The sequence below is a fragment of the Mytilus galloprovincialis genome, chromosome 11, assembly GCF_965363235.1.
Source record: "Mytilus galloprovincialis chromosome 11, xbMytGall1.hap1.1, whole genome shotgun sequence".
In the NCBI taxonomy this organism is placed as follows: Eukaryota; Metazoa; Mollusca; class Bivalvia; order Mytilida; family Mytilidae; genus Mytilus; species Mytilus galloprovincialis.
Window position 1 is genome coordinate 1,085,293 of NC_134848.1, and position 22,909 is coordinate 1,108,201.

The 22,909-nt window shown below is 32.4% G+C and overlaps 1 protein-coding gene across 1 annotated transcript; it reads left to right on the forward strand.

Annotated features, from left to right (window-relative positions):
* The first annotated feature begins 2,233 nt into the window (after positions 1-2,233).
* LOC143051494 (uncharacterized) lies at positions 2,234-22,126 on the forward strand. The gene is made up of 7 exons (XM_076224368.1): positions 2,234-2,365; positions 9,439-9,535; positions 10,538-10,611; positions 12,134-13,625; positions 14,089-14,132; positions 16,244-16,442; positions 19,870-22,126. Exons 2-7 carry the CDS (start codon positions 9,448-9,450, stop codon positions 20,169-20,171), a joined length of 2,199 nt encoding a protein of 732 aa, XP_076080483.1. The 5' UTR covers positions 2,234-2,365; positions 9,439-9,447; the 3' UTR covers positions 20,172-22,126.
* The last annotated feature ends 783 nt before the right edge of the window (positions 22,127-22,909 follow it).

The window sequence follows — 22,909 nt, forward strand, 5'->3', positions numbered from 1 at the left end:
CGTGAGATGTCATAGGAATTATGTCAAGAGATAAGGTCAAACCGAATATAGATCATTAACAGCATGATCCAGATAAAATAAAAGCCACCAAAGACTGTAGGATATGGTCCTTCTTCATAAACGCCGTCAAGGATTGGAACAAACTGCAACAAAATATCGCCTACGCAAATAGATATATGAAGATGTGGTGTGAGTTCCAATGAGACAACTCTCCATCCAAATATCAATTTATAAAAGTAAACCATTATAGGTCAAGGTACGGTCTTCAACACGGAGCCTTGGGTCACACCGAACAGCAAGCTATAAAGGGCCCCAAAAACTACTAGTGTAAAACTATTCAAACGGGAAAAGTCTATTGTGATATTCAAGTTTCAAGTGACCAAAACTTGAAACTAAATCAACAGCACAATTTGTTTATAACCTGTTTTAAATAATGCATAAGTTGTCAGAATATTCATCATGTTGAATTTTGGAAGTATTTGGGAGCAGAAGAAGAAATCTTTAAAGGACTTTCAATTTTGTTGTGTTCCTTTAAAACAACAACCACTAAAACTGCGATAACATTATTAACATTATCATTATAATATTATATTATTTAATCAAAGTGATTAAGATTATAACACAATGTTGACTGCTATACACCTATTGTTGACTATATCTATTACGTCTATTTGGTTTTTTCACACATGTTGTCAATATATTGGAATTTTGTGTGACTGTCATACTATTGAAATGTTTAGCTATGTACATAACCAGGTCAATTCATCATTTTCTACATAAGAAAGTGCCTGTACCAAGTCAGGAATATTACAGTTGTTATCCATTCGTTTGATGTGTATTACACCATAGTTATAAATGGTAATGTAATCTTTGATTGACATGGACCTCATTTTCACAATTTCGTAAGACTGCTTTCTAAAGTCACCAACTTCTGTCAAAACCTCATATTCAGGATATAAAAGTTGTTTCAGGAGCCTGTAATTCAGTGTTTGTCGTTTGTTTATGTGCTACATATTTGTTTTTCGTTCATTTTTTTTTTCTTAAATTAGGTCGTTAGTTTTCTCGTTTGAATTGTTTTACATTGTCATTTTTGGGCCTTTTATAGTTGACTATGCGGTATGGGCTTTGCTCATTGTTGAAGGCCGTACGGTGACCTATAGATCTTAATGTTTGTGTCATTTTGGTCTGTTGTGGAGAGTTGTTTCATTGGCAATCATACCACATCTTCTTTTATATTGTAGCTGAAAAGCGGTTGATTATTTATATAATCAGGGTTTATATTATTGATCTTTAAAAATAAGCAATCACTTAATTAAAGTTGAGTTCAGTTTAATAAACTCCTCATAGATACCAGGGTTAGCTAAGACTGATATTATACACTCATATAGATTCTACCACTGCATCGAGTTTGATACAATGTTTGTTTTTGTTAACTTTCAAGAGCGGGGAAATATCGTATTTATTTTGTTTTGATATTCTCAAAGCATTTTCTAAAAGCTATCTTTATTTTACAATTATATCATTTAGTTTAGCTTCCAATCACATAATGATGTTTTTTTCTGTATAATCCATACAAAATGTGTCAATTTGTCATAACCTGTAGCTTGAGAAAATGTGCGGTGACCTATCATTTTTATTATATTTTTGAACATACAAAAAATACTACGTTTTGGCAAAGTAGGAACAAATTCTATCATTTTTAATTTAGACTCGCATACCACCTTAATTATTAAAAAAGTAAAAGTTATAAAAAGTAAAAACACAAAAATACTGAACTCCGAGGAAAATTCAAAAAGGAAAATCCAAAATCAAAAGGCAAAATCAAAAGTCCAAACACATCAAACGAATGGATAACAACTGTCATATTCCTGACTTGGTACAGGCATTCTCTAATGTAGAAATGGTGACATAAGCGAATGTTTAGATGCAAAAGAGGGACATTTTCTTTTTAATTTTAACTGCCATTTTCTCTATTCTTTATAAACTTAAAGTATAATCTAGGGATTTATTTTAACAAATCTATTGTTTTAATAAAAATGAACTTTCTTGGCGCTATTTTTTTCTTGTCGCAAAATTTTTCTTCTTGGCGCTTCTTTACGCTTTTTGTCTCTAAAAATCTGCTTGTCTCTAATTAGTGAGACCGCGGAAATACAGTTCCACATTGTTTGGTTTTCAGTTTATAAATAAATCTTACGCTCTTAAATGTTTAAGAAAGCGAGAACCTATACTGAACTTAAAAGTAAAAATTGACATCAATTGATATTGTCCCCACTGATGAAATAATATTTTTGGGAAAAATATTTACACGTAAAACTTAGAATGAAATATGTTCAGAAATAAGCCCATGACATTTTGTGTGTACTAGGTTCGTATGCGTCTCAATGACAAAAGTCGAATTTCAGAGTTTGCTGTCATGTATTCATAAATTTGGTAGTAACAAAACAGTCACAGAAGTAAAATAATAAAAATACTGAACTCCGAGGAAAATCTCAAAACGAAAAGTCCCTAATCAAATGATTGACTTGGTACAGGCATTTTCAAATGTAGAAAATGGTGAATTGAACCTGGTTATGAAGCGCTCACTTGTGTGATAGTCACATCAAATTCCATTATATTTACAATAATACATCAATATGTGTCACAATCTCAAAACAAACAAAAATTTACTAAAAAGCACAAAACACATCTATCAAATTAAAATAATCATTGCTATGTGTGTCTGACGTCAGAAAATGTCCATGTCACATACATTTGTAGGAAGAAATTTTGTCGTTCAATGTAATATGAGGCAGGCATAACCTGTGAATGGGGACGAAGTTTGTATAAATTAGTTTTTATTTCAATTCAAACATGTTTAAATTAAAAGAAACGGAAATACCGTAACGTTCCCGACTTTGGTTCTGTTGTTACGGATTTAGTTGTGACGTTGTGACGTTATTTTAATTATGACGTCATGTTCAATGTAAACAAAGAAACGCTTTCATCAGGTAACGTTTATTTCATATCAAACAATTATTAAAAATGAAATTGGTATTGCGTTCCTTCCTATTTTATACTAGACCGATAAATATATATTAAATACTAAAAGTTTCATTCAAACGAGACCGGAAAAAGGAAGTACATTGTAGATTTCTGCGCCGGTCCGGGATTTCAAAAAGGCGACAAAAAAGATTTGAACGATTTTGAGTTCATTAGTACAATGAAAAATTCGGGAAATTTTCCCGTATTTTTTTTTTTTATTGAATTTTCTACTGTTATTGGGGACTTCGTCCCCATATAAGTGTGTATTCCAGGAAATTTTAAACAGCAATAATTCTTATATGATTTGCATATATATTAGGGAAAACGTTGATATCTTTGGTCGAGAGAACTTCCGTTAGTTGATCTTGACGTTGGTTATTTTTCGATAGACGACGTTGACCGAACTTCTTTTCGTAACTAATGTACGGCAGATTCCAAAAAGAAAAGAAAATTTCCGTCAAAAAGAACAAATTAAGAAAAATAATACTAACTGTTATTTGAATGATAATATGTGAATGTTTTATTGAATATTTTAATATGACGTGCTTCTTTAGCTTTGTAAACAACACTGTGATAAAATTCTCGATAAAATATACTTAGCGCAGACTAAGAGATATACATAATAATGGCTGTTACAATATACTTCCCACGTAAATCTACAGGTATTGGAACCTATTTGCAGACCCTTTGCCGATTTTATTGTTTTAAAAAGTGCAATTAAAATAAGACAAAATAACTTTTATTCTTATTCGAATGCATAATAAAAAAAAGTAATGCACAAGAGCTCGGAAAAATCAACAAAATAAAAATAAAATAAAATTCTGCGAAAGTCTATTAATCTTTTTGGCGCATTTAAGTCATTTCAAAACATGACGTCATACAATGAAACAGCTAAAGTTGAAAGTTTTCTGTTACGTGAACCATCAGAATTCGTATGATACTGTATTAAAATTGATTTTTGAGGTAGGTTTTGTTTTATTTTACTATTCTATTGCATTATTCGCATATTTACTCATTTCAGCAAGTCAACATGGTGTCTCCTTAGTTACAAAATGTCAACTATGGATTTGACGGAAGCTTACGAAAAAAACATGTAAATTAAAAATGGCAAATGTTGGGTTTGAGAATTTAAAGAATTAAAAAGTTTTTTTCTAGCAGTTATTCACGAAAAAACCTACGCAAGCTACATATTTATAAAGATATTTGAGCTTTATCTAACAGGGAGTAAAAAAGAACAGCCACACACACAGCATATCCACCCTCGCTTCAGTTTTTTAATGACCGTGTTTGTCCTATTAGAATCGAAATAATTCATGGAAGCCATAGATTGTTGGAAATTTACACATGGCCTGGGCCGTGATATTCGTTAATTTTATCCCTCGCTAACGTTCAGGATAAAATTCGAATATCACGGCCCAGGCCATGTGTAAATTTCCAACAATCTATGGCTTCCATGAATTATTTCTTAAGTAATGTTATATAAAGCAAGCAAACCAATTATTGGATATGATTGTTTCCATTAAAAGTAGAAATGATCAAAACAAGTTGAAAAATGTGAAATGTTTGACGGAAATTACTTCCCATTTTTTGACACAAGGTTCATGTTTTACGAGGCTTTAAGTTGACACTGGTATAATGGTTTTTATAAGTGTAGTCTGATTATTCAAACATCCCTGTTTCCAAATCTTTAGTCCAAATAATTATGACGTCTGGCAAGGCTATTTAATTTTTTTTCTGGGAGGCGTCCAAGAAAAAAAATAAAATAGCCTTGCCAGACGTCATAATTATTTGGACTACCAAATCTTTTGCTTTTTTTTGTTAAAAACATCTGTGATATATTTTTTTTTCAATTTCAAATACCTTACTTATTAGATGCTCGTCTGTCAATAAATGTTATGTCAGTTATGATAGCAACAGTTTCATAAAATCTTGCCACATCATTGTAGGTACTTATATAAGCCTGTTAAAATTGTATTTCATAATGTATATAAAACATACACATTTTGGATCTTTCAATTTACTTTATTTAATCAATAGTTTTATCAAATCTGTTGCTAACATAATTTCTGTCAAACTTGTCATTTTATGTTAGCAACATTTGGATGTGCTACAAATTAGAGTTATCTGTCCTGGGTTGAAATCTTTTTAAATTTCAGGCAGCAGTATTTTGCAGGAGTTCTTAATATGACTTTCAACTAGGATAAGATCTCCAATGTTGGTTAAAAATCTCAAATATATATTGTCCGTCAAATTTATTTATGTTAGCACAATCTTATGTTAGCAACACTATTTAGTCCGTCAAATTTTATGTTAGAAACAATAATGTCCGTCAAATCTTACGTTAGCAACAAAAAAGTCCGTCAAATATTATGTTAGCAACAAAAAATTCTGTCAAATGTTATGTTAGCAACAAAAAAGTTCTTCAAATATTATGTTAGCAACAATAAAGTCTGTCAATTCTTATGTTAGCAACAACTTAATTTCTGTCAAATTTTGTGTTAGCAGCATTGTTCATGTCTGTCAAATCTTATGTTAGCAACTCCAAGATAATCCTTTTTAAAAGTTATTCCAATACCTTTTTTATTGGTGCAGATGTTCAGAAATGTTTTATTCCAATTTGCCTTTCATATTAAATCAAGCTATACATCCAAACCTTGAAAATACTGAAAATATCAATTTTTTGTGTTGCTAACATAAGAATTTTCCGTCAAAATGTCTGTCAATTTTGTTATGATAGCAACATTTTTTTAAGGTGTTCTTTATTTAAAAAATATAATGTGAATAGATCTATTTTTTGTCAAAAAGTGTTTACTTATATAAGTATAACATGTATTCCAAAACAGAACTTCATTGGTGTTGATTTTGTTAAACATAATTTTGGGAACTTTTCAACTTTCTTATTTGGAATCTGCCGTAAACAAGATGATGGTGATAATATCACCGACGTTACCAAATTTATTTTCACTGCACGTTTATCGTTTAATAAAGTAATATAAAAAAACATTTGTTTGAATAATGATAAAGAGTTTGTGCAGTTAACTTTTTATCAGATAGCAAATTGCATTGAGTACATACTTTTGCTTTAAACAACAAATATATTCATGCGCCAGGCCTATTCAATAGCATAAATATACAATTTTCAAGTGATAGAGGTAACAAGTGTGGAAAAATATATATTCCCTATCTTCAATTTTAAAGAATTATAAGGATTAAACGCCTTTTTAAAGGAATTTGTTGGTGTATAAACTGGACAAAGTCACTCACAAACATATAAACATGATAAAAGTCCTTGTGGTTAAAAATGCATAACAAATATACAATACCTTGAATTCACAAAAGTTATAGATATATATTCAACATATTTAAAATGGGTGCCGAAATGACTATGTCGGGTGCTGATTTAACCAGGTGCAAATTTGACTAGGTGTCAATGAGACAACTCTCCGCAAGAGACAGGCCTTGGTGGACGAGTGGTCTAAGTAGTTACTACTGTCATCACTAGCCAGTCAACACTGAGGTTGTGAGTTTGAACCCTGCTTGTGCGGGTGCACTCGACTCCAATCTTAATTGACTAGGATTGTCAGTTTCCCTACTGAAGGTTTGGTGGTTTTCTCTGGGCACTCTGGCTTCCTCCACCAGTAAAAACTGGCCGCCAAGAAATAGCATAAATCATTTTAAAAGTGGTGTTAAAACACCAAAAATCAAATCCACAAGAGACCAAATGACACAGAAGTTAAAAACTACGGGTCACCAGTCAGAGATATAACTCTATAGGGTTATTCCAGAAAATAACTGTGTGTTATTACAGATACTTTCACGAGTTGTCTACTCTTTATTCCTTAAATTTTTTAAATCTGTAATAACATATGCTTGTTATTTGTAAAATTATTTCATTTATAGTGGGCTCTATGGAACTCTTGAGACTTTGCGCAGAAACTAAATGCATAGCCTTGATAGCTAATTTTTTAATTAAATTAATACATTTTTGATTGACCATGGTAAATAAATGAGTCGAGGCTATTAAGGGATAAACTTAGCTGTGATAACAAGGCTCAGTTATTAAAGGAATGTGACATATTATATAAGACACTTGGGAATTACTGAGAAACTTGCTCAGAACCTCATTACATGCTCTGGTCATTATTTCTTAAAATAATTTAACTACATTGTAATTAAGCATGATGTATGTCTGAGCAAATGCTTTGAAGTGATATATATATATAGAGAAGCTGTGATAATACCCTTTAGCTATTTAAAGACATATTTTTTCTGTAATATCATATAGGTGTACTATGCAAAATTGGCAAACTATGAACTGTTATATCTTTAAATAGTTAAGTTTATATATATATAGAAAAAAGTAGTATCAATAGAACTTTTATACATTTTAACTAAACGAATGATGTATATTTTCCTTTTGAAACATGTAACATACATATGTTATCATAGTTCTTTGATTTTTTAGTCCACAATAACAAATGTATGTTATTTTCCTGTAATAACCCTATAGAGTTATATCCCTGACTGGTCATTGTATGGCCTTTAACAATGAGCTATAAAATTCAACAATTGTAAAACAATTCTAAAGAGAAAACAAACGTCCTAATGTATGTAAAAAAATTGAACGAAAAAAAATTATGTTACACATCAACAAACGACAACAACTGAATTACAGGCTCCTGACTTTGGACAGGCACATACATACATAATGTGGCGGGTTAAACATGTTAGCTGGATCCCAACCCTCCCCTAACCTGGGACAGTGACAGTACAACATACATGACATAAGAACTAACTACTGAAAACAAAGGCTGAGACCAGTAGTGGCACCAGTTGTATAAATTCAAACAATCGTATTGCTACTGAAAACAATTTAACACAAACAAACAATAATCAATACAAATATGTAACATTTACAAAATATATTAAATGTTAGAAAACATACCTTCCCTTTCAAATAGATGATTATAGCTTGAAGAAATACTGCTTTATAACTCTATTTTATTAATTCATTTATTGGATATCCAGGTGCTGATCCAGAGGGGGGGTTCCGGGGGTTGGAACCCCCCCCTTTTTTTTGGACGATCAATGCATTTGAATGGGGACATGTAATTGGAACCCCCCCTTTGTCCTGGTTTAGGAACCCCCCCTTTTTATAATGGCTGGATCCGCCCCTGGATATCTGTACATCTCATTTATGCTATTAACAATAATTATCTAATGATTAAAGTGTTGTATTCTTACAAAAGAAACGTAAAATTAAATGTTTCCTTATGATGTTGAAATAAAACTATGAACACTCAACAATATCATAAATTTCATGTAACATTTTCATTCTAGAGTAATGGAGTTGTGCACATATTATTGAAGTATAAAAGTCATCCACTACCTCTATATTAAGAGATGAAAAGTAGAACAAGGTTGACCCAAGGGAACATCTAGAAGATTTCTAACTCTAAGCTCACTCATGAAGTGGATAGTTGAAATAAAAAAAATCTGTATGATCTTCAATTTTATTTGAAACTTATAGTGAATAATGTTGTTTCATTCCAAGTTTTTGTCAATATGGTAAAAGGAGCTAACTTAGTCAGTCAGGGGACTTACTTAAATGAGTGATTTTCTAAATCACTGATTCAAGTAATATTATTTCCATAAAGGTTGAAAGTAAGAGTTGTCTTTCTTTAATAATCACCTATTTAAGTAGTACAAAATAATCACTAGAAGAACTGATTTAATTTTACTGTAGCTTTAAATATAGAATACTAATGATCCAGTGGTCCAGGGACTAATTATGTTTCTAAACTTATCAGAACCAACATCTGTGTTGTCTAGGATGACCAGATCATTTCAGGTGATGACCTTGTACTGAATCTAGGATAATGACATAAAAATCACTTCTTTAAGTATCATACCTCAATTTCCTTCCCAAAAATCACTTCTTTAAGTATCAGTATTTTAATAACCCCCACTAATTTCAACACCCCCGAACAGTGAATTTTTTTATCGCGAACAGTAGAATTTTATTACATAATCTGAAAGATGAAACCTTGAACTTTACAGGTAAAATACTCCCACTGCTGGGAAAAATCTGTTAAGCAAGTATCAGTGCATTATGTAAAGCCATTATTATAGCATTTTTTTCAACTAAAATAGAATTTGCAGCTAAATGATAGCATCAAAGGCATAAACCTTGATACTTAAAAGAAGCAAAAAATTAATTTTTGGAAATTTTACTAATGAAAAGATATATTTTTTTAAACCTATGTGTTTAAAATTTTGGTAAAACTACAAAATCACAATTTGTGACAAAACTTCGAATTTGCTACTCAAATAAGTGATTTAAAAATCACTTATTTCAGTAAGTCCCCTGACTGTTAGTATAAACATGTATTTTCATATTTGTCATGTTTATTTCAGGTTTATAGAATGTCATTTTATCTACAGTGTAGAGTGTGTAGAAATCCTGTTGTGAAAGAAGATGAACTTGTAGATAGTTACCAATCAGGATTTCAAGGTTAGATTCTTTGCTTCTAATGTATGGCGGTTTTTTGTTTCTAAATTATAGTTCATGATTTATATTTTGGTTCAACAACCATAAAAGCCCTCAGGAATAAGGTCAAATGAAGCATACTTGTGTTTCCCTATTTTCCCTTAATTTTAGTGCCCTACACTATTTTTTATGATATTTTTGAAAAAATGCTATTCACCAGGGATTCAACATGTTCAAGTCAAACTCTTTCCTCCATTAAAGCCAGTCAAAAAGTTTTAAAAAAGAAAACATATGATTTAGCTACCTACATTGTAGTTCCCACACCATTTTTTTGTAACATGTGCTAGTAAGTACTGGAATAATTATATGAGAAAAAACATATGGGTATGTTAAAATAAATTTTTGGAATTTTTGGAAAAGCATATGTCTGAAAGGAAAACTAGGTGAAATTTTGGAGGGGCAGATTGGACCTTGGACCTGTGAATTTATTCAATACTATGACAATGTATGAGTTTGTATGAGGAATTAAATACTTGTTTTGTCCTTATATTTATGAAAACATCAATATTGCAGGTTTGACAAATGGCAAGATATTAATTGTGGAAATGCATCAGTTTCACTCCACTAGATACATTGTACATGTTATAACCTATCCCATGTAATGATATATCAAACTATGTGAGAAGATGATAAAGTGTTTAAGACATTACCCAGTAATGTTATGATTGAGGGTCTGGATGGGGGGTCTGTTATTCTGTAAACATTAAATTTTCATTCCTTTTTTCTCTAATCTTTAAAAAAATAACCCCTTTTTTCTCTAATCTTCATTTTGTTTGCCCGTTATTCTCTAATCTTCATTTTTTAAGGGCATTATTCTTTAATCGTTTAACCCCATCCAAACCCTCATAATTTGTATAATATGATATATATTGTAATTTAAATGTTTCGTCATGTGACAATAATACAGTATGGTATATAAAAGAATATGATACATTTTTGTTGTATATTGTAATTTAAATGTTTCAGTATGTGACAATAGTACAGTATGGTATATAAAAGAAGACCACATGCCTTGTTGGGTGTCTGATGCAGTTGTAAAGGTATGGCTTACATTTTTGTCGAGCCTTCGACTTTAGTCGAAAAAGCGAGACTAAGCGATCCTACATTCCGTCGTCGTCGGCGTCGTCGTCGTCGGCGGCGTCCACAAATATTCACTCTGTGGTTAAAGTTTTTGAAATTTTAATAACTTTCTTAAACTATACTGAATTTCTACCAAACTTGGACAGAAGCTTTTTTATGATCATAAGAAAGTATCCAGAAGTAAATTTTGTAAAAATAAAATTCCATTTTTTCCGTATTTTACTAATAAATGGACTTAGTTTTTCTGCGAGGAAACATTACATTCACTCTGTGGTTATAGTTTTTAAAATTTTAATAACTTTCATAAACTATCCTTGATATGTACCAAACTAGGACAGAAGCTTGTTTATGATCATAAGATAGTATCAAGAAGAAAATGTTGTGAAAATAAATTTCCACTTTTCCGTATTTTACTTATAAATGGACTTAGTTTTTCTGCGAGGAAACATTACATTCACTCTGTGGTTAAAGTTTTTAAAATTTATTAACTTTCATAAACTATCCTTGATTTGTACCAAACTTGAACAGAAGCTTGTTTATGATCATAAGATAGTATCAAGAAGAACATTTTGTAAAAATAAATTTCCACTTTTCCGTATTTTACTTATAAATGGACTTAGTTTTTTTGCCAGAAACAAAACATTCACTCTGTGGTTTAAGTTTTTAAAATTTTTATAATGTTCTTAAACTATCCTGGATTTCTACCAAACTTAGACAAAAGCTTATTTCTGATCATAAGATATTATTCAGAAGTAAATTTTGTAAAAAAAAAATTCACTTTTTCCGTATTTTACTTATAAATGGACTTAGTTTTTCTTCCAGTTAACATTACATACAGTCTGCAGTTAAAGTTTATGAAACATTTATTAGATTCATAAACTATCCTGGATTTTTTTACCAAACTTGGAAGCTTCTTTCAATCAAAAGACAGTATCGTGAGGGAAATTTTTATTGATGTTTTTCCTCATTTTTGTTGAGTCTGCGATTAACAGAAAAAGTAGGCGAGACACCGGGTTCCATGGAACCCTTACGAATTTTTTTAGTGCTGTTGCCTTGTCTTGCTGTGAATGCTAGTATTTTTCTATCAGTGTCAAAAGCTAATTAATTACCTGTATATATCATACCTTTAGCATGTCTAGTTTCACCAAAGGTAATTACCTGTATATATCATACCTCTAGTCTATGTCTAGTTTCACCAAAGGTGACAAAAATGTATACAGATAGCTATATATATAGTGATCATCAGTCATGTATTTGTCAGTGTAATAATCCAGTGAAGTTGATTGCCAATGAGACAACTTTTCCCCAGAGACCATAGGAATTGGATGCGAGCAGCTTTAGGTAAAACAATATGCAACATTGAAAACTAAAGACTGAGTGCCATGAACCCCACCAAAAACCAGGGGTGATATCAGGTGCCTTAAACTTGTAAGCTGCCAAAAAAACACACAAATTATATTTTGACAATTTGTTTATTTGTAGGAATCTTGGCAAAAAGGGAAATTGTGCTGTCCAAAGTGTAATGGTAAACTTGGATCCTTCAATTTTATAAAGATACTAACCTGTCAACAATGTGACAATCATCAACTACCACCTGTTCATATACTTAAAGACAGAGTCGATAAAAAAATTCTCGCAGTAAAGACTGATTCATCAACTTCTTCAGATTACATGCAAACTAATGCCTCTAATGAAAACAGGAATCAGGTATTCACACCTTTGAGTGATAAGATGGATCGGGTATTTACACCTTCAATTGGAAGAATTGATCAGGTATTAACACCTTCGAGTGAAAGCATGAATCAGGTATTCACATCTTCTAATGAATTTCCAGTCTGTCCTGAAATAGTGGCACAACACAAAACAGATTCACCCAATCATGATTGCTATTTGATCAATAATAATGATCAATCTGTGATTAATGATGAGGTCATGATTGATCAGGTTGATGATGAAGGTTCAGATGTTGACGATACAAACTCTGATTTTTGCCCAGAAGATTTTATCAAGATAAGGGATGCAGAATTTTTAGATGAACCCACACCTGAGTCGAAAAGAACAAAATTTGATCCGTACAAAGAAATGTCACAAAATGACCATGCAGGATTTCCGGCTACATCAAAGGACCATTGTGTCGATAAAGCAGTGAAATTTTCCTGTTTAAAAGTTGCTGATGAAAATGTTTTAACGACACATATTGATGAAATGGATGAATGGAATGACAGTAATCTTGAACATATTCAGGACAAAAGCAATGAAAAACTTGAGAGAGTTCAGGATTTTGGGCAGACAACTATGGCCATGTCTTTCAAAACCGACTGTGATTCTTTTCAAATACATTCTTTACCAAGTGGCAATGCACACAAAATTACCTTTGATTCTTTAGATCAAATGAATAATCTTGAACCTTGTAGTGAATCTTATATACAAAGTGGTGCTGTTAAAGGCAATACTGTTGCCAATAACCTTGAACATTGTAATGACCTTGATATACAAGGTTCTGGTGAAGGCAATACTGTCACCAATAATACTCACAATTTACTACAAGATTTAGGGACAACTGTTGTTACTGGATCTAGTCAAATTACATCTGTAGATGAAACAAATGAAATTCAGGGGGATCAACAGACAAATGAAACCGTAACTGAACCCTTTGGAACTTATCAGGAAAACACAACCCACTCAGATTCAAGAGGGCTTGATCATCAACACTTTATAGCAACAAATGCAGATAATCTTAGGGAAGAGTTCGAAAGTGATAGTTTATCAAACCAAATGCCAGGTGAAAGCATGGTCCAGAGTTCAGTACAAAATATTGCAGGATATCAATCTTTATTTGAGGAAAGTCCTGTAGAAGATGTAGATATAGATGTCCATCCGGATGTGGATGTGGATATTCCTGTTGATTTTCTGACGTTCTCTGAAAGGAGGAGTAGGAGGAGACCAAACAGGAGATCAAGAAGGGAAAACAAGGGTACACAATATTAATTTCATTTCTCAATAATAACCATAACAGTATTAGCTCTAATTGTGATTTTTCAAATGTGACACAAGTAGATATGAATGTTTATCTGTTTACATGATTACCTTGGCTCAATGTTTAATTTCATTTTTTTAGACACCCATGATTGGACCAGAAGAGGTATAGTATAACTAAGTTTGGTTTCCGGTGAATGCTTTAATGTGAAAATAGTTTTAAAAAAAATTAATGGTGTGTAGGATAGGTGATATACTTTTCACAGAATTTTGTGATGTTCTCATACACCATTTGATACCATAGATCAAAAGATAACAAATTTCCAAATGTCTAATGGTTTTGGTCCTTGAATGTGTAGGGCTTATTTGATTTTATAATTCACTTTGATCAAGCTTTACTATTGCTAATTCTGTTTAGTTGAAAATGCTCTCTTAAATAAAGTATCTTTGATTCATTTAAGGAAAAAGAAAAGAGAAAAAAGAACTGCCAAAAAATGAAAATGTGGTAAGTAGTTTTCATATTACTTAGCCTTTATGTCACTCAGCCCACGTTAAAATATATTTTGATTTTTCCAAAAGGTAGAAACAGTCATGACAGTGGGAAAGGTAGAGACAGTCATGACAGTGGGAAAGGTAGAGACAGTCATGACAGTGGGAGAGGTAGAGACAGTCATGACAGTGGGAGAGGTAGAGACAGTCATGACAGTGGGAGAGGTAGAGACAGCCATGACAGTGGGAAAGGTAGAGACAGTCATGACAGTGGGGAAGGTAGAGACAGCCATGACAGTGGGGAAGGTAGAGACAGTCATGACAGTGGGGAAGGTAGAGACAGTCATGCCAGTGGGGAAGGTAGAGACAGTCATGACAGTGGGAAAGGTAGAGACAGTCATGACAGTGGGAAAGGTAGAGACAGTCATGACAGTGGGGAAGGTAGAGACAGCCATGACAGTGGGGAAGGTAGAGACAGTCATGACAGTGGGAAAGGTAGAGACAGTCATGACAGTGGGAAAGGTAGAGACAGTCATGACAGTGGGGAAGGTAGAGACAGCCATGACAGTGGGGAAGGTAGAGACAGTCATGACAGTGGGAAAGGTAGAGACAGTCATGACAGTGGGGAAGGTAGAGACAGTCATGACAGTGGGGAAGGTAGAGACAGTCATGACAGTGGGAAAGGTAGAGACAGTCATGACAGTGGGAAAGGTAGAGACAGTCATGACAGTGGGAAAGGTAGAGACAGTCATGACAGTGGGGAAGGTAGAGACAGTCATGACAGTGGGGAAGGTAGAGACAGTCATGACAGTGGGAAAGGTAGAGACAGTCATGACAGTGGGAAAGGTAGAGACAGTCATGACAGTGGGAAAGGTAGAGACAGTCATGACAGTGGGAAAGGTAGAGACAGTCATGACAGTGGGAAAGGTAGAGACAGTCATGACAGTGGGAAAGGTAGAGACAGTCATGACAGTGGGGAAGGTAGAGACAGTCATGACAGTGGGGAAGGTAGAGACAGTCATGACAGTGGGAAAGGTAGAGACAGTCATGACAGTGGGGAAGGTAGAGACAGCCATGACAGTGGGAAAGGTAGAGACAGTCATGACAGTGGGGAAGGTAGAGACAGCCATGACAGTGGGAAAGGTAGAGACAGTCATGACAGTGGGGAAGGTAGAGACAGTCATGACAGTGGGGAAGGTAGAGACAGTCATGACAGTGGGGAAGGTAGAGACAGCCATGACAGTGGGGAAGGTAGAGACAGTCATGACAGTGGGGAAGAAAAATTGAAGTGTTAGATGTTTGTTAGTCTGATTTAAAAATATTTAAAAAAATATTTCACATAAGGGAGCTACCATTTGATTTTTATGGGGGGCAAGGATGAAAAATTTGGTCCTGCTTTTTTTTTTTTAGCTGTAATCTCTGTCCTGCCTTTTTATTTTTAGTTTATCCTGACTTTTTTTTACCTAAATTGTCGTCCTGACTTTTTTTTTGGCAAGTGTCACATCCTGCCTTTTTTTTTTACTCTAAACTCCTGTCCTGCCTATTTTTTTCAAATTTCATCCTAGCCCCCCCATAAAAATCAAATGGTAGCTCCCTAAGGACAATAAAAGATTTGGAGTAGGCAGCTATTTTCTTAGTAGGTAGGGCTAGGGTGAACAAGCATGTTTTTTTTTATGGCCTCAGTAAATATTATTTACAGTTGAGCCCACGAGTCCACGGTAAGGTCAATGAGACAACAAACCAACCTCACAAAAAAATCAATAAAAGTCTACAGTGTGTCATAAAATTTGTACTTTTGCTATTCGATGATCACAATCAACCTTTCTAAGCCAACATGATGGAAACCATTTAGTCATCATCCCTTATAATTATTTTTTAACCAATTTTTTTCATGCTTTGGGCAAGTAATCAAATAACAAGGCAAGAAAAACTCCAAACAGGAAAAATTATGATAACTGTTACTCAATTCAGCATTTTGGGCAAAAACTAAAGTAGAGAGAAACTGTAAACTTCAGAACTGAAAAATAGAAAATTTTATTCATGATTTTTGTGTGAACTGTAATGTTGGATAGAGCTCATTGTTGAGACAGAGACCAACACTAGCAATGTCTTTATATTTTATTGTAGTATGAGACCTGGTTTGTTGATTTCCCAGAAGACCATTTGTGTCCTGTTTGTTTTGACCTGTTCTGTGAACCACACGCCTGCTCCCCATGTGACCATGTGATGTGTGAAGCTTGTCTGAGACGTGTTGGGCACAAGAACGTATACAATACTCCATGTCCAATGTGTAGACAGCTGATTGTACAGTGTATCAAGAAAATAGGTTTGTAATTACAATATTGTGATCATTTTTAAATTCCTTGTTTCAGAATCTAATGAATTCTGGGAAATATTTTTAAAAGCATATACCAAAACATTATGTGATTGGCTTAAAACTTCATAAACAATGTGAATTCAACCAATGAGATTACCCACAGTCTTTATACGACCGCAAAATTTGAAAAATTTTTCGTCGTATATTGCTATCACGTTGGCGTCGTCGTCGTCGTCCGAATACTTTTAGTTTTCGCACTCTAACTTTAGTAAAAGTGAATAGAAATCTATGAAATTTTAACACAAGGTTTATGACCACAAAAGGAAGGTTGGGATTGATTTTGGGAGTTTTAGTCCCAACATTTTAGGAATTAGGGGCCAAAAAGGGCCCAAATAAGCATTTTCTTGGTTTTCGCACTATAACTTTAGTTTAAGTAAATAGAAATCTATGAAATTTTGACATAAGGTTTATGACCACAAAAGAAAGGTTGGGATTGATTTTGGGAGTTTTGGTTCCAACAGTTTAGGAATTAGGGGCCAAAAAAGGGCCCAAATAAGCATTATTCTTGGTTTTCCACAATAACTTTAGTTTAAGTAAATAGAAATCAATGAAATTTAAACACAATGTTTATGACCACAAAAGGAAGGTTGGTATTGATTTTGGGAGTTTAGGTCCCAACAGTTTAGGAATTAGGGGCCAAAAAGGGACCCAAATAAGCATTTTTTTTGGTTTTCGCACCATAACTTTAGTATAAGTAAATAGAAATCTATGAAATTTAAACACAAGGTTTATGACCATAAAAGGAAGGTTTGGTTTGATTTTGGGAGTTTTGGTCCCAACAGTTTAGGAATAAAGGGCCCAAAGGGTCCAGATTTAAACTTTGTTTGATTTTATCAAAAATTGAATAATTGGGGTTCTTTGATATGCCGAATCTAACTGTGTATGTAGATTCTTAATTTTTGGTCCCGTTTTCAAATTGGTCTACGTTAAGGTCCAAAGGGTCCAAAATTAAACTTAGTTTGATTTTAACAAAAATTGAATCCTTGGGGTTCTTTGATATGCTGAATCTAAAAATGTACTTAGATTTTTTATTATTGGCCCAGTTTTCAAGTTGGTCCAAATCGGGGTCCAAAATTAAACTTTGTTTGATTTCATCAAAAATTGAATAATTGGGGTTCTTTGATATGCCAAATCTAACTGTGTATGTAGATTCTTAATTTTTGGTCCCGTTTTCAAATTGGTTTACATTAACGTCCAAGGGGTCCAAAATTAAACTAAGTTTGATTTTAACAAAAATTAAATTTTTGGGCTTATTTGATTTGCTTTATCTAAATATGTACTTTGATTTTTGATTATGGGCCCAGTTTTCAAGTTGGTCCAAATCAGGATTCCATATCAAGTATTGTGCAATAGCAAGAAATTTTCAATTGCACAGTATTGCACAATAGCAAGAAATATCTAATTGCACAATATTGTGCAATAGCAATTAATTTTCAATTGGAGTTATCTTTCTTTGTATAGAATAGTAGTTGATAATATATGTTGGAAATTTACCAGACATGACTATGATGTCATTTTCTATTTTTATTTGCCAATAACTTTATGTAAATAACTTCATTGGAAATTTGCCAATATAAAATGTTGCTGATGAAGCTTTTTTTCCTTATCTTATCTAAAATGTTTTTAGATAATGTATGTTGGACATTTGCCAGACATGACTATGATGTCATTTTCTATTTTTATTTGCCAATAACTTTATGTAAATAACTTCATTGGAAATTTGCCAATATAAAATGTTGCTGATGAAGTTTTTTTTATTGTTTTATACAATAAACAATGTATATTCACTTTTACTACCAACCAATCTTTACCATTCAGTGATAACAAGCACTTTATTTTACATTTTAATATCTTATGATGTATTTAAAAGAGTAGTTATTGTTGCAAACTCCATTAGAAATTTGAATTGATATCAGTTTTGGAAAAAGGGAAACGGGGATGTGAAAAAAAAGGGGGGGGGGTTAAATTTTTCTCATTTCAGATTTCATAAATAAAAAGAAAATTTCTTCAAACATTTTTTTGAGAGGATTAATATTCAACAGCATAGTGAATTGCTCAAAGGCAAAAAAAAAACTTTTAAGTTCATTAGACCACATTCATTCTGTGTCAGAAACCTATGCTGTGTCAACTATTTAATTTTAGATTTAAAAAGTTTGAAGAAATCTTTAATTGATTTGTAAAATCTTGACATTTGTTTTGTGTAAAAAAAAAACATATAATGTCAAAAATTTGATCACAATCCAAATTCAGAGCTGTATCACGCTTGAATGTTTTGTCCATACTTGCCCCAACTGTTCAGGGTTCGACCTCTGCGGTCGTATAAAGCTGCGCCCTGCGGAGCACCTGGTTTAGATTCTGCTAACTAATTTTTACAAACTGTTTACCGTGTTTTATACATATAATGTGAAATAACCTGAATAGATTTTTTTGCAGAGTAATCTTTATATCAATTATATCAAACTTTCATCTATCAAACTTTCATCTGCAAATACACCAGCAAAATTAAATATCTCAAAAATGAACTGACTGAAAGTGTGCTAGATCTCTAAAAAAATATCTGAAAAATAAGTAATTTACATTATATGAGACACACAAGGGGAAATAACTCTGAAAATGGTTATTGATATGGAAACACAACATGTTTTGCTGATTCAAGGTGGTACACTGACACCTGGACTAAAATTGATTTGGCTCTTCAAATTTTAAGAAATTTTAAAAAAAATATTTACATTGACCTCTGACAAAAATAATAAAATTTCCAAAACACTTGAACCACATACTTTATTGGAAGAATTTCATTGCATATATAGCAGTTTGAACATCATTTATGATCAATGAGAAGCTTAATATTTCCTAAACGATGGAACATGAATAAAACGTTCACTGATTTTTATAGAGTTATCTCCCTGTACTGTTATGAATCAACGTATTAAATATGGGAAGGGAGGAATGCTTCACAAAAAATTAAAATCATGAATGAATTTTACATTGCAAATCAAGAAATATGTATTTTTTTAATCAGATATGGTGTGCATGAATAAAAGTAATATGAAGATTATTCATGATTTGATAAAAAAAAAATCACCAAATTGTGTCTTGCTTTTTTTTAAAAGTCTGTCAGTCCAGTTTGAAAATAAGCCTGAAAGCTATAACTTTGGCTTGTTTTAGTGGATATGTTTAACCCTTTACAAAGGATAGCTGGAGCCTGCTTCTGGGAGCTAGATTTTCTATCTGTGTAATGAAGACCTGTTGGTGGCCTTGGGCTGTTATCTGCATTTTGGTTGAGTTATCTCTTTTGACACATTCCCCATTTCCATTGTCAATTCTATTACAATATTTTCTCCATTGACTGATGTACCATGTTGTTTTATTACAGAACTGGTTAAAACTTTGAAGGATTTTTACCCAGAAGAATACCGAGCCAGACTTAGAGAACAGAGGAAGTATCTAAATGACAAGTTTAGTCCATTACCACACAGAAGAACAGCATTAGCCCAGACCCAAGAAGATATCAGAAACAGAATTCTAGGACAAAGAAATAATCTCCAACCTCAGAGAGCCAAAATATATCTAGCTGGTTTTGTCCTCCTTATAATGATAGTACCCGTGGTGTCTTTGGGAAAAGCTGTTGTTAATTCTGCCATAGGTTTGGTACAAGATATCTGGACATGGTTATGATATGGCATAATTTGGGATGTATTGTAAATCAAGATATTATTCGTTGGAAACCAATATGTAGATTTCATGGGAACCAGTAAACCACTAAATAATATTTATAGATTATCGTTGATCATCTCAGCGAGATTGATTTTCTCGCTTGAACCTTTTACGGCGAAAGTGAGAAAAGCAATCAAGTTGAGATGACCAATGATAATCTGTTTATCGCTATTTTACATATGATGATGTTGTCAATTTCATGTCAATTTCATTAGCTCCTTAGTTTCTAGCAATAATTTTCCATCTCAAGGGAGTAGCATGATATGAAAATTATCACAAAAAAAGATCAAAGGAAAAATGCACTAAATAGCGATAATAACAAATTATCCATAAGGATTATACAGTATGTAGATTTGGCAAAACCCCGAAAATAAGAACCCTTACAAATTTTTATAAAAACAAACTAACAGCTATTGGGTAGCCTAAAGTAACTTTTGTAACTTTTTGGCATAAAAATTGTTTGTTTAATCCAATGGTGCTTATTTATTGTTTCAAATATAATTAAGTACATGTATGTGACTACCCACAGACTTGTATTATTATGTGTTTATTTTCATCTGTGATCATGTTCTATAGTTGATGGTTGATAAATAAACTTTTCATCAAAAAAATCTAAATTTGAAAAGTGATAATTGTGAAATAATTTCTTTTTTCATACAAACATTTACAACTACATTTTTCATAGATTTAGTAATTTTTGTAATATTTCAGACCCTTTAATACTATTGTCTGTTAAAAAAAAACACAAATAAAATTGCTCCACTATCTATATTGCTGTAATTTTTATGCATTTTAAGAAGAATTTTGAAAAAAATCACAATTCGATGAAAGACTTCCTTAATGAGACCAAAGTTAACCTGTAAAAAACTTTTTTTAAACACATAAATGATATTATGATAAAGTTTGAGTATATTTGATTAAAACAGGAAATTATTCACTTCAATTTTGTAACCTGGTCTTATCTGTATTAAGTAGCTTTGTTAAGGTGTACTTCCTGTTTAAGTTAATGTTGTGTTAGACAATAGGATTGTTCTAGTCAATATATATATATGATACACCAAACGACTGATTTTGATAATACAATACAGGGGCGGATCCAGCAATTTTAAAAAGGGGTGTTCCCAACCCAGGGCAAAGGGATGGGTGGGGGTTCCAATTATATGTCCCCATTCAACATTGTTCAAATGCATTGATCGGCCAAAAAAAAGGGTGTTCCAACCCCTGGAACCCTCCACCTGGATCTGCCAATGCAATGTAATATAAAAGTTTTGCATTTTTTTGGAGAAAGATTTAACAATAAATTATAGTTACAGTATATTCAGTTATGAAATGATAGAGTTATCTATCTTTGTTTAGGATGATTAACATTTAAGGGGTCATCCATAATTGTCAACCATTTTCCAAAGTGTACAAAACGTACACTTGGGGGGAGGGGGTTAAAAAATCAACATTTTTACCGTACGCTTTTTTTTATTTCCGGATTTTTTTCATTTCTGCATTATTACAGCAATGAAACCATTTATCATCTATGCGTTCAAAAATAGCGTGAAATTGTACATTAACAAAACAACAAAATGGTATCTTTATACTCTTTATTCTGACGAAACACAAGCATCACAGATAGATGTCATCAAATAAAAAAATAAATCTGAAAAAGTGTATGTTTTGTACACTTTGGAAAATGGTTGACAATTATGGATTACCCCTAAGATAGTTTCAGCTATTATTGGTTGTACTGTTATTGATAGTTTCAGCTATTATTGGTTGTACTGTTATTGATAGTTTCAGCTATTATTGGTTTTATTGTTATTAAGTTTTATTGTTATTGCTAAGCTTATTTTAAATGAACCAGGATATTATATGTCAGAATCTTATTTATTAATAAATATGAAATAAAAAAAATATGAAATTTCAAATTTGTGATTATGTTTACTAGATATAGAAACATGTGGTGTGAGTGCCAATGAGACAACTCTCCATCCAAATAACAATTTAAAAAAAAAAGTTAAACCATTATAGGTCAATGTACGGCCTTCAACACAGAGCCTTGGCTCACACCGAACAACAAGCTATAAAGGGCCCCAAAATTACTAGTGTTTGTCCATTAGTATAAACAAAGAAAATGTAGATAACTGTCAGGAATTCCTGATTTTTTTTTTCAGGGTGTCTGGGGTAGAGGTGAACACCAATTTAAGTGTTCAACAAAATAGAATTGATCCAAACAAGGAAACCACATATCAACTAAAATAGGATCTTTTTATATCATTGAAAATTTGGTTTTGAATTTTCAACAGAGTTCAGTATTTTTGTTATTTCAATTTTTGGTACCTTAAAAAAATTATTTATTTTAAATTTATTATTTAAACCATTATAGTGTGTGTGCCAACAATCTAACAATATAAAATCATCAGAAATGGCATACTGGTGAATGGTTTTAATTTAATACCTTCTAAATGACTTCTACCATTGAACCTTTTTTTCATTTCTGATTTTCTTCTGTAAAAGCTCGACTTCAACTTCATACTGTATTCAGCCTTTTTAACTTTTTTAGATTAGAGCATCACTGATGCATCTTTTGTACAAAAAAATGCACGTCTGGTGTAAAAACAAAATTTAATCCTGCCATCTATGATGAGTTTATTCAAAAAAATATAGTATTGTTATTTCAATATGCCAATGTCAAATTAAACATGTCAGGC